General features: G+C 48.4%; 1 protein-coding gene and 1 long non-coding RNA gene across 2 annotated transcripts in view; one reads left to right on the forward strand and one right to left on the reverse strand.

Annotated features, from left to right (window-relative positions):
• BRSK1 (BR serine/threonine kinase 1) overlaps positions 1–13172 on the forward strand; it is a 51615-nt gene that overhangs the window by 34313 nt on the left and 4130 nt on the right. The window contains exons 10-17 of the mRNA XM_035135295.3: positions 2731–2895; positions 3865–3962; positions 4811–4961; positions 5488–5548; positions 8478–8685; positions 9440–9488; positions 10691–10814; positions 11458–11638. Coding sequence (XP_034991186.3) covers positions 2731–2895; positions 3865–3962; positions 4811–4961; positions 5488–5548; positions 8478–8685; positions 9440–9488; positions 10691–10814; positions 11458–11638 — 1037 coding nt within the window. The remainder of the gene's footprint in view (positions 1–2730; positions 2896–3864; positions 3963–4810; positions 4962–5487; positions 5549–8477; positions 8686–9439; positions 9489–10690; positions 10815–11457; positions 11639–13172) is intronic.
• LOC148683977 (uncharacterized) lies at positions 233–5564 on the reverse strand. The gene is made up of 3 exons (XR_015946644.1): positions 5458–5564; positions 4838–5052; positions 233–3357 (listed from the first exon to the last, which is right to left on the reverse strand). It is a non-coding gene; the product is annotated as an uncharacterized LOC148683977 (long non-coding RNA).

Here is a 13172-nt window from a genome sequence, read left to right on the forward strand (position 1 = left end):
TTCCTCTAGATCAGGGATTTCCAAACTTGGGTCTGCAGCTGTTTTCAGACTACAACTCCCACCATCCCTAGCTAGTCAGGGATGATGGGGATTTTAATCCAGAAACAACTGGAGACCCAAGTTTGGGGAACCCTGCCCTAGATCCATCTCATTGATGTCTGAGCTTCCAGCTTATCTAAATGTGTCCAAACATAGCTTTGTATCCATGAGCGCCAGAAAAGTGAAAGTCATATTCATGATAGTGGGTTTGTTTTATTTATTTTTGGCTATAAGCTGTTACAACAATACTAAAATGCTGGTGCAAAATAGAATCCTGAAACAGTATTTCCGTAGGCACGTAATATATACTGTAGGTTCTTTTCTGGACCCTAGATCATGACAAAAGCCGTGCTTTGTTATACATACAGTATTAATTGTTATACATACAATTAATTGTGAAAAAAAATTGCATGGGGGGAAGAAAAGCGACAACCCTAAACCCAACCTCAAAACATACACACTCCGCTGTGAAAATATATATTTTTTTAACATAATTTTTATTAATTTTACAAATTACAAAAAGTGGTACATACATAAACACATTTTCCACCCTCTTCCCACCCCCCTCCATGGGTCCTCCCCTGCCACCGGAGTATCCCATGCAGGTGAACAGTCAGAGATGGTCCATTTTATAATTGGGTTTCTGTCCTCCTCCCCCTCCCCTGCCCCAGAGCCCCCCCCCTGCCACCAGAGAGCTCCAGGAGGTCAGGTCAGGGCGCAGGAAGGCATCCATCCAACCATCCATTCTCATACCAAAAAGAAAAATTCTACACCAAGAAAAGAAAAAAAAAACAAGAAAAGAACAGAAAAAAGAAAAAAGGAAAAAAACAAAACAAAAACAATCTTTTTCCACTCAACATTAATGAACCATATTTTGTGGGCTTCCCCAACCTCCCCCCTTCCCCGGTTTTCATCCCTTTTTTATCCTCTTCAACAGTTTCTTAATCTATAAAATAATTACCTTTATACCTCATACAATTTTACAACTTAACTATTATCATTTTTGCCAAATATCTTAATCACTAAAAATCGAACTCCAATTTTTCTTCCCGTGCCTAATTTTTTTCCCTCTATAAACCTCCTTAATTTCAACTTTTTCCAAAATCAATTCTCATTTAAACTATAACTATTCCCAATCTAACCTTTCTTCCCCAGTTTCCGGCTACAACCCTCCAATCCAGCAAGTTCCGTGGTCAGCAGTCCAGTTTTAATCCTGATTATCCATCCTATTAATCACAACCCCACTCTCCCTTCATCCCACCCCCTTTTTCCAGTGTTTTGCCGTCCAGGCCTCCATACATCCCCCCTGAGTTTCTTCCCTTCTTTGGTTGTTTTTTTCTTCTTCCCTGTGGGCATTCTGAAGTCCCAGTAAATCCAGTCGTACCCTCCTCAAAAGAGGGGCACTCCACATGTCTTTTTGTAGAATAAAGTCATCTTTTCCTTCGTGGTGAGCTTCATTTTGTATTATATTGTCACAGTCGTCATCATCATCTTTACGTTCCAAATCACAGTCACCATCATTGTCAAAATCCTCCAGATCACTGTCACTATCATTCTCACACTCGTCCTCCTCAATTTCAGTAGCTTCATCCTCTAAGAGATCATATTCCGCAATCACCATCTGGAATTGTTGCCTTAACTCTTGCTGTTGTGTCTCATCTCGACATAGTCCTATTCTTACTTCCCACATGATTGTCAAAACAGTCCGCTGGAACTCAGGCGAATACCTTTTTGTTGACATAGTTCAATCCTGTCAAGGTCAAAACTTGTCACATGGGGTGGAAAATGGTCGCAGTTTGTTTTCTCGACCCCATTTTAACGAACTGGCTGCATTCTTCAATTCTTAATACATAAAAATCCAAACTCATATTTCAAAGACATTTAGACCAGAGATTCTAAAAAGTCCCAAAAATAAAATAAAATTTCGCTTATAAATCCTAATCAGCTCACTGGGTTGTCTGGGCTGCTGGCTCCCGGGGGAAGGGAAGGTCTTTCTGAGTCTTTCCCTCTTTCTGCAGGGCGTTTATATCCACAGTCCTTCTCCCCTTTTACCCTGCATCTAGGGGAGATCCTTTTCAATGTCTTTAAGGGAACCTTTTAAATTAAAATCTTCTGTTTGCGGCTTCGGGTTTTTGTTTACTGTTTCTTAAATTGCCGGTGGGGGGGGTGGCTTCCGTTTTTTTCCCCTCTCTCCCAAATCCAAATTAATTTATAATCCAATCTTTTGAGGTTACTTACAGTCTTATTTCCAAATCGTTTTTTCAAAAGAATCCAGCGCTCTCCGCCTTCAGCTTGGAGCTTCTCTCCGCTAGGTTAACGCTGTTGTTCAAAATGGCCACCGCGACTTCTACCCTCCTCGCTCCGGGGCTCTTATTAGAGCTTGCCAGAGAGTTGGGGAGTCCGGATTGGGGCTCCGCTGAACAAAATTCGCCCCCGGGACGCTCTTCCCGGGGTTCTAAGGGGCGCGGCGTCGCTCTCGCTGCCCTCCCCACTCCTAGCAGAGACGGGTCGCCTCGGAGACGAGACGAAACCCCGCCGATCGGCGCTGGCGCTGAACCGGAAGCCCCTCCGCTGTGAAAATATAAAGCCGGGTTGGCTTTATCCAAAAGACATTTGCCAACCTGAGGTTGATAGTTGCCTTTGGCCAAACCTTACTTTCCTCTTACATGGTCTGTGCTTATTTACTCCCAGGGGAGGTAAGAATGAACCAGAGCCAGAGCAGCCGATTCCTAGGAAGGTGGCCATCCGACGGATTCAGTCAGTCAGCGAGCTGGATCCCGACGTGCTGGAGAGCATGCACTCCCTTGGCTGTTTCCGCGACAAGAATAAGTTGAAGCAGGAGCTGCAGACCGAGGGGTGAGAGATTGGGGCATGTGGCTAGAATGGGGAAGGAAAGCCTGTCTAATGTTTTGCACACTGCGCTGTGGGCATGCCCTGAACTAGTGGAGGAATGCTTTGGGGGAGGTTTTATATTTATTTTACTGTATCTCACCTTTCCTTCCTCCTTGGAACCCAAGGTGAGATATGTGCGTTTCCCAGGAAGTCAGCCATCCAGGCACTGACCAAAAGCCAGGCCTGCTTTGCCTCAGCAAGGTGGTGGTCTCATGTGCTTCAGAGCTTATGACTGGTGTGTAAAATGGTTTATAGGCAGCTTAGGTTCCCCGCTAGGAATTGGGAGCTATAGGAGGAAGCGGGCTTCCAGGCAGCTGCTGTTTGGGGGTGAGATTCCATCATTTGCAGGCAAATTCAGGTTTGCATAATTATAGTTGATTGGGACGTTCTGAGCAACAAACCCACTTTCCACTGAGATCGGACTTTCTGCAAGAAGGAAAGTAACAGGAAAAGGCATTAGACAATGTGGAGTAACACTTGCTTTTCTAACGCATAGTTTACTGGTGCTTTACAACTTTTTTTATCAAACATAAACAATAAAGGTGGATCACCACTTGCTTTGATGCAACATTATCTAACCTCCCTGCAAACAAATCAGAATGAATAGGTTTTCTGGAAGTTCCTGAAGCTAGGATTGTTCTCACAGAGAAGTCTCAGCACTCCTGCAAAACTACAGTCCCCATAGTTATTTGAGAAAAGTTGCAACAGCTTTTGCACACTGGGTCAAACTACCCATAGGTTTGTGGCATGGGTGTGTTCTACAAGAGGTGAAGGAGGTCTGAGGTTTGGTTCTTAGCAAAAGATGAAAAACAGAAGAATCAGGAAGCAGCGGGGGGGGGGGAGTGTTAAGCATAAATATTTGGCTTTGTAGGGAGGAAGTTGCTGCCTGCATCCTGACCCTGTTCCCTCAATTTGTTCCCCTCTCCACTTCAGGGAGAACCAGGAGAAAATGATCTACTATCTGCTCCTTGACCGCAAAGAGAGATACCCCAGCTGCGAGGATGAGGATCTGCCTCCGCGCAACGATGTTGGTGAGATGTCAGGGAGCCCTTTCCCGACACACGTCAGGGTGTGGGAGTGGGAGGCTTGTTCCCAGGAATCCCAGGGAGATGCCAACGGACACAGACATTTTCGGAACACCCTGGAGCCCCCTTCTTAACAACGGCCCTTGAGAAAATGCTGCTGGGTTGATAAGCAACCTCCAAGGACTCCCTCCCTCTTTCCATGTCTCATTTGGGGATTTTGTCTGTCTTGGGGAACCTGGAAAGATCTGAAAGGCAATGAACAGGTGTTTTCACCTATGCAACTGGGTGTGAGGAACCTTTGGCCCTCCGGATGGTGCTGACCTACAACTCCCACCCCCCTACCCATTGGCCCTGCTTGCTCGGGCTGATGGGAGCTGTAGTCCAGCAACATCTGGTTGGCCAAAGGTTCCCAACACCTGCTCTAAACTACTCTAGGGTATAGTCCTTGAAGACATTCTCCCCCAAGTATCCCACTGTTGCCACCACATCTAAGCGAGAGCTGGATTTTTGTGCATCCCGTCATTGAATGCATTGCAGACTTCTGTTGGTGCCCTGAGAAATGCATTTCTCATCAGCATTACCTCCTCGCCCAATAAATTACTGTCCCTGGCCCAGTGAAAGCAGTGTGTGTTTGAGAAAGCAGAGGTTGGATGGCCACCTGCCATGGGTGCTTTAGTTGAGATTCCTGCATTGCAGGGGGTTGGACTGGATGACCCTCGGGGTCCCTTCCAACTCTACAGTTGTATGATTCTTAGAGAGGGGGGAGAGGGAGAGAGGTGGCATCAGAGTACAGTATTTGGAAATGTGGCTCTCTTCCTCTGAGTACTGAAGTACTGCCCCCCCATTTATTGTAGACCCTCCTCGGAAGCGAGTCGACTCACCCATGCTGAACCGACACGGGAAGCGCCGACCTGAGCGGAAGTCCATGGAAGTTCTGAGTGTCACCGATGGCGGTTCTCCCGTTCCGGCCCGACGGGCCATAGAGATGGCACAACATAGCCAGCGGTGAGGATGTGTTTAGCAGCAACGCTTCCGCAGCCTGGCATTAGGAGGCGCCATTGCCTTTTTTTGGTGTGCGCTTCCTCTGCTCCTGGAACTGGGAAGTGCAAATATTTTAACGTTTGGTTGCCATCCAGTGGCTGCACGAGGAATTCCATGTATGTTTACTGGACTAACAAAACTTTGCTGTCTCTTGCTGGTAGTTGCATGTAGAGCAGTTATTTAGCCGCCTCTGGCTCTTTGTGTTAACATTTCAATTTTAATACTTAGTTTCTGCCAAGGAGGCAAACACAGTTTGTTTAACACTTTCATGTCCCGATCTTCAGTTGTTAGAATTGGCCTTGTGCGTTGCTGATCTTTGCTGCCCCTGCTGGTTGTGTTGAAAACTGCACAGAAAGGCAGTGCATTGCTCCCCTTACTGCTGTTTCTGTAAAAACATTTTTGTGTATCTCCTCCTGCTTTTTTCCTGTATGTCTCATCTGACCCCCAAGACGGTACTAACCTTCAATATGGCTTTCTCCCCAACCAATAGGTCTCGATCTGTAAGTGGTGCCTCCACTGGCTTATCCTCCAGTCCCCTCAGTAGCCCCAGGGTGAGTACCTGAAATATTAGAGAAATTACAGAGTTGGGGAAGGGAAACAAACATTAGGGGCAGAAGATCGGGTGGTGGGCAAAGTTGTTGTGGGGCATAGGGAGGGGAGGGTTTTTTTTGGGGGGGGACTGGGATTTGGAAACAGATCTGCAGATCCAGCAGCCTCATTCACATCTCATCTTACACTCAGTTCAAGCTGGTGAGGGGAGGGAAGAGGTGCTCAGTCAGTCACTGGTTCTCCTAACAGTGGGGCTTGCATACACGGCAGGCAGAAAATTAGCCAAGTGCATATCACTCCCCCATGCACCCCTCTCCCCCCTTATTGCACCCCTATGCCAGGAGAAAGCTGGACCTGTTGAATTGCCACCTGGTACCTAGCTTTCAAACATGCCTGGCCTCTGTCAGTGAAATATAGTAATGACCTTAAAGAGAAAAGGAGAGAAGCATACCCGTCAACTCCCGGACTGAAAAATCCGGGATCAGCAGCGGCGCGGCACCGGAAGTCGCTTCTACGCATGTCCAGACATGCGTAGAAGCGACTTCCGGTGCCCAGACATGGGCAGAGCGGCACTGGAAGTAGAAGCGACTTCCGGTGCTGCTCTGCCCGATTTTTGAAAATCCGGGGGAATTATGGGATATTTCGCCATTCGGGACAACAGCGGGAAACGGCTTTTAAAACGGGGGTTTCCCGCGAAAAACGGGAGATTTGGCAGGTATGGAGAGAAGACATGTGTAGACTTTGATGAGGGATGCCAGAGAGGTCTGAGGCTGTGTACACACCACACATTTAAAGCACCCACACCCTGCAGAATCTTGGAAACTGCAGTCCATTAAGGGTGCTGGGAATCATAGCTCTGCAAGGAGTAAGTTACAGTTCCCAGGATTGGGGGGGGGAGCTATCTGCTTTAAAAGTATGGTGTATATGCAGGTAGGGTTCAGTGAAAGGGACAGGGCTCAAGGTTCTGTGGGAACAAGAGTTTGAGGCGGGGTGCCTTGAAAAAGTGGCCAGGTCCACAGCTAGATCTGGAAAGTTGGAGGCAAGTTTGAAGTGATCAAAGGGAAGGCAAAGAGCCAAACTAGGCATGCCATTAAGCACATGATCAGCCTGTGTGTGTGTGCTTGGTTTCTAAATAGCAGCTGGTGGGGGAGGGGGGGGAATCGAGATTGGGATCATGGTATGGGAAAGAAGGGATTTAACTCTTTGCTCCCCCCACAGCCCTGATCTAAATCTCCCCGCTCCCCTGCATGCGGCTATTATTTGCCTTTGCTGCTAATTGCGGTTTTTCTCCTGGGGTAACAAACAGCAGCCCCAGAAGAGCAGGGCAGGGAGCTCTGGATTAGGAAGATGGTGGGGACATGGGGTCAAATTCCCTCCCTGTCCCAGATCACAGTGCTGATCCAGACCACAGAACTCCACCCCTCACCCATGCACTATGTGCCTGGAATTTAGTAAACGAAGGCATGCATAAGTGTGTGCTTCATGCCATGTTTGGTTTGGCTAAAAGTAGCAACAAGCTGTAGGCTAGGTAGCATTTGGCAGTGCAGCATGTTGGCTGTTGTGGAAGTAGGCAAAGCCCTTTATTGTTTGGAGGCAGGTTCTTTGTTGCTACTAGCTGCACAGAAGGCAGAAATTGAGCTGGTGCAGCTTTGATCAGCACGACACCATGCCAGAGAAGACCTCAGCTCTTGAACTGCAGCCTGCCACAAAGTTAGTAAAGGTGCACAGAAGCAAATGGGGGAAGAAACCCTTAGAAGAGGAAGCTTGTCTTTGCAGTAGCCTGGCTGTTTAGGGTTTGGCTGGCTCTAGGGTGAAGGGCAGGTTCCCTGTGAGAGAAAGGGGCAGGGCTGGGCAGCCTTCCTCTGGTGCCTTCCAGCTGATGCAGACATTCCATTGATCTCTTGGGCCTCCTGTTTCAACTGCTGGGCTGTTTTAAAGGGATTCCTCTCTGTCAAAACAATCATGCACATTTATATTTTTTTAATGTTTTAATGGGATTGTTCTATGCTGTATTTTACTTGTGTGTTTTAAAAATTATGCTGCGTTCTAACTGTTGTGCAAATGGGGTTATACATGTTTTGTAAGCTGCCTAGGAGCCACCTGAGTCTTAAGCAGCATATAAATAAATAAATGAAGATGATGATTGATGATGATGCAGGCCAGCTCTGGCTCTCTCATCAGTCCCAGCCAGCTTGGCCAGTGGTCAGGGATGATGGAAGCTGGAGTTCAACAACACCTGGAGGGCACCAGGTTGTGGAAGGCCACTTTGGGGCTTGGAGCAGCTGCTCTGTAGGAAAGGGTGGCTGGTTGCGGGAGGAGGAAGCGGAGGGCTGGTCTCCCCGGGAGGCAGACAGGCAGAGAGGACATAACATCGACAAAGCCCCATGGAGAAGTAGATCCAAGTGATGGAGGGGAGGTGGAGTAGTGGATGTCAGGTTTGCTGCAGCACTGGCTGGCTGGAGGGAGAGTCATAGTCTTTGGGCGCCACAGGTGTCCACCCCCCACCCCAAAGAATGCAGGATAGGCTTGCCGTGGAGCAGGCAGATCCTTGCAAAAGCAGGCCATTTGTCACGCCACCGAGTTCTGTCTGGGCCACAGAGCAAGACTCTCTTGGGAGCAGGCTTGTGGGGCTGTCACCTGCCATTACTCACCCCCCATCTCACGGCTCTCCCCTCCTCACCTTTCTTCCTCCCCCCCACTTCTCCCCACACCCAGAGCCCCATCTTCAGCTTCTCCCTCCCATCGCCTCCCCCGGCCCCTGCGAAGACTCAGACGCTTCCGGCCAAGGGCAGCCCGGCAGGGGAGCGGGCCCTGCAGAGCCGGCGCTCCGCCCCTTTCCCCTTGCCCCCCAACTCTCCGCCCCCTCACCCGCCCTCCTCTCCCCGCTGCTTTTTCCCTTCTACTAAACCCCCACCCAAATCTGTGCTGCAGGTCACCCCCCACCCCTCCCCTCGGGGAAGCCCCCTCCCCACTCCGCTCGGCACCCCTGTGCACACGCCCAAAGAGAGCCCCAGCGGCACCCCCGGAGGGACGCCGCCCAGCAGCCCAGGCGTGGCGGGCGTGGCCTGGAAGACCCGCCTGAACTCCATCAAGAACAGCTTCCTGGGCTCCCCACGCTTTCACCGCCGGAAACTACAAGGTGAGTGGGCGGTTCCACCCCCTGCTGGGAAGGGTGTGTGCACAGGCGCAGGCGGGTGTAGCGGTTGTGTGTGCCAAAGGCAAATCAAGGCATCCATGGTATAAAAGCAGGGTTGAAAGAGGGATTGTGAGTGATCCATCCTTAATACTTGGCAACTTTGCCCCCTGTAAGGCGGTGTGTGAGATGTTCTGAGTGAGCATCTAAAGCACTTTCCTGCGCATGTGCAAGAGCAGTGAATTCTGGCAGGCGGAGGAACATTCAGAGGGATACAGCTGCGTCAGGACCGATGTGTGCCTGTGACTGGGGACGATTGAGAACCAAAGGGAAAGAGCACAGAGAGCGTTCAAAAAGGCGCGCACGTATGAATGAAACAGGAGTTTGCATAATGCCGTTGCGCAACAAATTGTTTACATGAAGCCGAACCTCTGCAGTCCAGCAAACCAGATCTTTATCTCTCCACCCAGTAGGCCAACTTTGACAGGCAGGCAGGACCACAGGTGTCATAACGAAGTCGGGGATCTATGATTCCAGGGGAAGCTAGCTTGTGTGGCAGAACCAGGCAGGATGGAGCCCCCAACCATCAGCTGATGTCATCTGCCTATTGGGATGATGTCACCTGATTGATAGCCATCCCTGCTTTTGTCCTCAACATCTAGCAGCAAGTGCAGCTTTGCTCTGAAGCACTGGAGTGGGTGGGAAGGAGGTCACGCTCTCTCCTGTTTTACATTTCATGTTTCTCCTCCTCGCCCTGCAGTTCCAACACCAGAAGAAATGTCCAGTCTTACTCCAGAATCATCCCCTGAGTGAGTATCAGAAGGCAGTGGCAATAAGGAAGGAGACGAAAATTCCTTTCCTTTCCCTTCCCTCCTCGTTCTTTAGCTTTGTTCCATACTGAATGCAGGGTTGTACTTCGGAGTTGGCAAGCTTGGCCTCTGCCAAGGGCCCAGATCCAGGGTGTGTGTGCAAAAATAGTGCTTCTGTACTCTGGCTTAGAGTGGCTAGGAGCGTGCATGCTCCCTGGGCCACTCCTCCACTGCTCTGGGCCATGGCTGCCAAGTTATCCCTTTTTTAAAGGGATTTTCCCTTATGCTGAATAGGCTTCCTCGCGAGAAAAGGGAAAACTTGGCAGCTATGCTCTGGGCAGCCAGGCAAGGCATGCAGGTTCCCCTGGCAAAGGCACAAGGGACAGGGGCATCGTTACATCTCCTTGCCAGGGCACAAGGGAGCTTCTGACTGGATGGCAGTAAATGTGTGGTTGTTGGCATGGGGGGGATCCAAATCTCCCCACCCTCCACCTGCACCAAGTAGACTCATCCGAGCCAGACACAGGTCAGCATGGAGAATGCAGGTCTCCGTTGTCAGTGAAGTTAAGTCTTGGTTCAAGGAAACAGCATAGAACACAGCCACACTTCCCAGTAAGTCTTATCCCTTTGGAGCAGTTGCCAGAACTGAAGCTCCCTGCCTTCCACCCTTTCTAAGGCTCCTCCTCTCCCGGATGTTTCCCAAGCAGTCTCAAACTGCGTCTGTACTGTACACGTCTGGCCTCTGTTCTGCTCTCCTCATTATTCTGCATGTTTTTTTGTAGCAGGAGAGGGAGACTCCCTGGGTTCTTCATCAGCCTCTTGCCCCCTCCCCTCCTCTACTTTGGCCTCAGAGTCTGAACTGCTCTCTGTCACAGGCTCTTCCTGCTCACTACACCCTGCTGCCCCATCAGCATCCGGCACCTACTCCCAATCCTGTTCCTCTGGCCTCTCCTCAGTGCCCCACTGCCAATCCCCGGGCTGTGAGCTTTCCTCTTCTGGAGTTTCCCTTGGGGTTCCCCAGCTGGTGCCTCCCACCTCTCCTCTTCGTCCAGCCAGTCCCTGACATGTGCTTCCATGGTAGTGCAATTGCCACAGGCTCAGGCTTCACTGGCAACAAGCGGGCACCTCTCCCACCTCTCCTTCTTTGCCATGCTGATTTGCAGGCTGTCACAGCCTTCCTGTACTGCTTTTGCCCCTTTCAGACTAGCCAAGAAATCCTGGTTTGGGAATTTTATCAACCTAGACAAAGAGGAACAAATTTTCGTGGTCATCAAAGACAAACCCCTGAGCTCCATCAAGGCGGATATCGTACATGCCTTCCTCTCGGTGAGTGCTGAGGGCCCAGGAGGGGAAGAATGTGTGTGTTTGGGGATATTATGAAGAACAGGATATGGATGCCAGTAAGAAAGGCCTACTGGGTGCTGACGACCGCAGTGGAATTAGCAGGACCCTGGGAAGGGATGAGTTCCATCCATGGTTTGTGGGTAAAGATGGGGGAGAAATTAGAGATTCTGTTCGCCTTTAAAGGCAGACTTACAAAATCCACACTTTCCAAATCGATATGTGAACCAAATCACAGTCAACTTTCGAAATTCACACTTTTCCAAATTTTGAAATGCCATTCTCCAACCAAGTAAGGTGTACAAAAATGCACATACCTTAGGTTACAGTGTTCAGGAGGAAATGCAGGCATTATTGAAAAGAACAGGGGGGAAATAGGGGAAGTTGCTCTGCAGAACTGTGCATGCTAGGCTAAAATTCGAAATGAGCAGGTGTACTGTATATTAGAAGGAATTCGGACTAAAATGCTGGTGAATTTTCGTAAGGACTTTTAAATTTCTTTTTAAAAAATCACAAGCTGATGTGGAAATGTGAAGACCAGAAAAATGAGAAATTGGTAGAAATGGAAATTGGTTTCACCCAATGCTGCTTGTGAGCTAACATCTCCTGCGTTCCATCACATTCACAGATCCCCAGCCTGAGTCACAGCGTTGTATCCCAAACAAGCTTCCGGGCCGAATATAAGTCGTCGGGTGGCCCCTCTGTCTTCCAGAAACCCGTCAAGTTCCAAGTCGACATCAGCTACTCCGAGGGTGGGGAGGCGCACAAGGACAGCGGGATCTACTCGGTCACCTTCACCCTCATCTCAGGTGAGTGCGCTAGGATCCTCCTTTGAGTGGCCTTGGGGATTCGCTGTGTTTACTGGACACCTTTAATGAGAGAGAAATCACTATTGGCATTATTAAGGATTGAAAACTTCTTACTTGCTTTTTGTGTGAAAGAGAAAATGAACTTGTAATATCTAGATATGAAGACTGGGGGAAAGTTGATTATAGAAAATAGAATAGTTGCAAGTTTTTGAGTGAATGCTATATTTAACTGCAGGATAGAGAACCAGAAGTATTTTTTTTATCTTCATTTTCTCTCTCTTTTCTCTCTACTCTCTGTCTCTCTTCCCTATCACTTTCTTTTCCTTTTCCTTCTTCTTTTTGCTTCCGTTGCTTTTTTAGATTAGATTTCAAAAGCATTTCTTTTATTCTGGTGTATTATAAAAAGATACTTTGTACTGGGTATGAGCTTCTGTATATCTTTGGACAAGTATTAATAAAAATAGATATTTGTGGGGCAACGGAGAGTTGATTGCATACCTCCTCTGTCCCTCTCTGATACAAAAAACTAATCACCTTTCAGTCTCTTGGAGATGTGTACACTTTTTCTATTTACTTAGGAGTAAGTTTAATAGTGGCCACTAGCTTCATTGAAAGAAAAATGGTGTTTCCAGCTGTTTTAGTAGAAGAGATAGGCCATACCCCTCACAAGCTTACATTTCCCGGGATTCCCTGGGACCCCCAGGAAAGGACTGTTTTAAGAAGAGCAGCTTCCATCCATCATCATTGCAAACACATGGTTGGAAATGTATGAGGAAAGTCTCCTGAATGGCTATCATATTGGGCCCTGTAACTTGCCTTTCCACATGATATCTCCCTTCTTTGAGGCTGCCAACTCTGCCTTCAAGATTCTGCTAAAGCTGATTCCCAGTTGCTTATTTGCAGTTTCTGGGGGTTGACAATACATGGTGCTGCTGAATTCCAGGGATGTCCCACAAAGCTAGTGGGATTTCGTTTTGTTTAGTTTTAAATGTTTGGTAGTGGGTGCATGGGAGATTCTCACATGGGGCATATGTATCTTACTATTTTACATCAGCTTTCACCAGTTGTGTGGTTTCTCCCAAAGAGTCCTGCAGAATTCATAGTTTCACGAGAGGGCTAAGGGCCCTGTATAGAGATCACTAGTGCCTTGCATGAACAGCTACCTTTTACACTAGCTTAGAGTCTGTAATGCAGATACGCCCAGGGTGGGAAAGGGGATCCCAGTTCCCTTGGAGGGAAGATCAGAGTTCATTTACAGGAACTTCAAACACCAACCTCTGCAGAGGCAACATAGCACCTACCCCAGAGTTTTAAAAGGCACCAGCGTCTGACTTGGGAATCCAAATTCATTCAATTCACAGTTGTTACTGGCATAGTGCAGTGCTGAAGTGAGTAGACTATGAGTGTGTGTGTTTAATTTATTTATAGACGGGTGTGTGATGGTGTGTGAGAGAATTTTTTTTAAAAACAGCATGTAGCACTTCAGACAAGTTTGTTCTGGATCCCAGAAATAAGCAGTTTGTTCGAAAACCAT

This window comes from Zootoca vivipara, chromosome 12 (genome assembly GCF_965207765.1).
Source record: "Zootoca vivipara chromosome 12, rZooViv2.hap1.1, whole genome shotgun sequence".
Classification (NCBI taxonomy): Eukaryota; Metazoa; Chordata; class Lepidosauria; order Squamata; family Lacertidae; genus Zootoca; species Zootoca vivipara.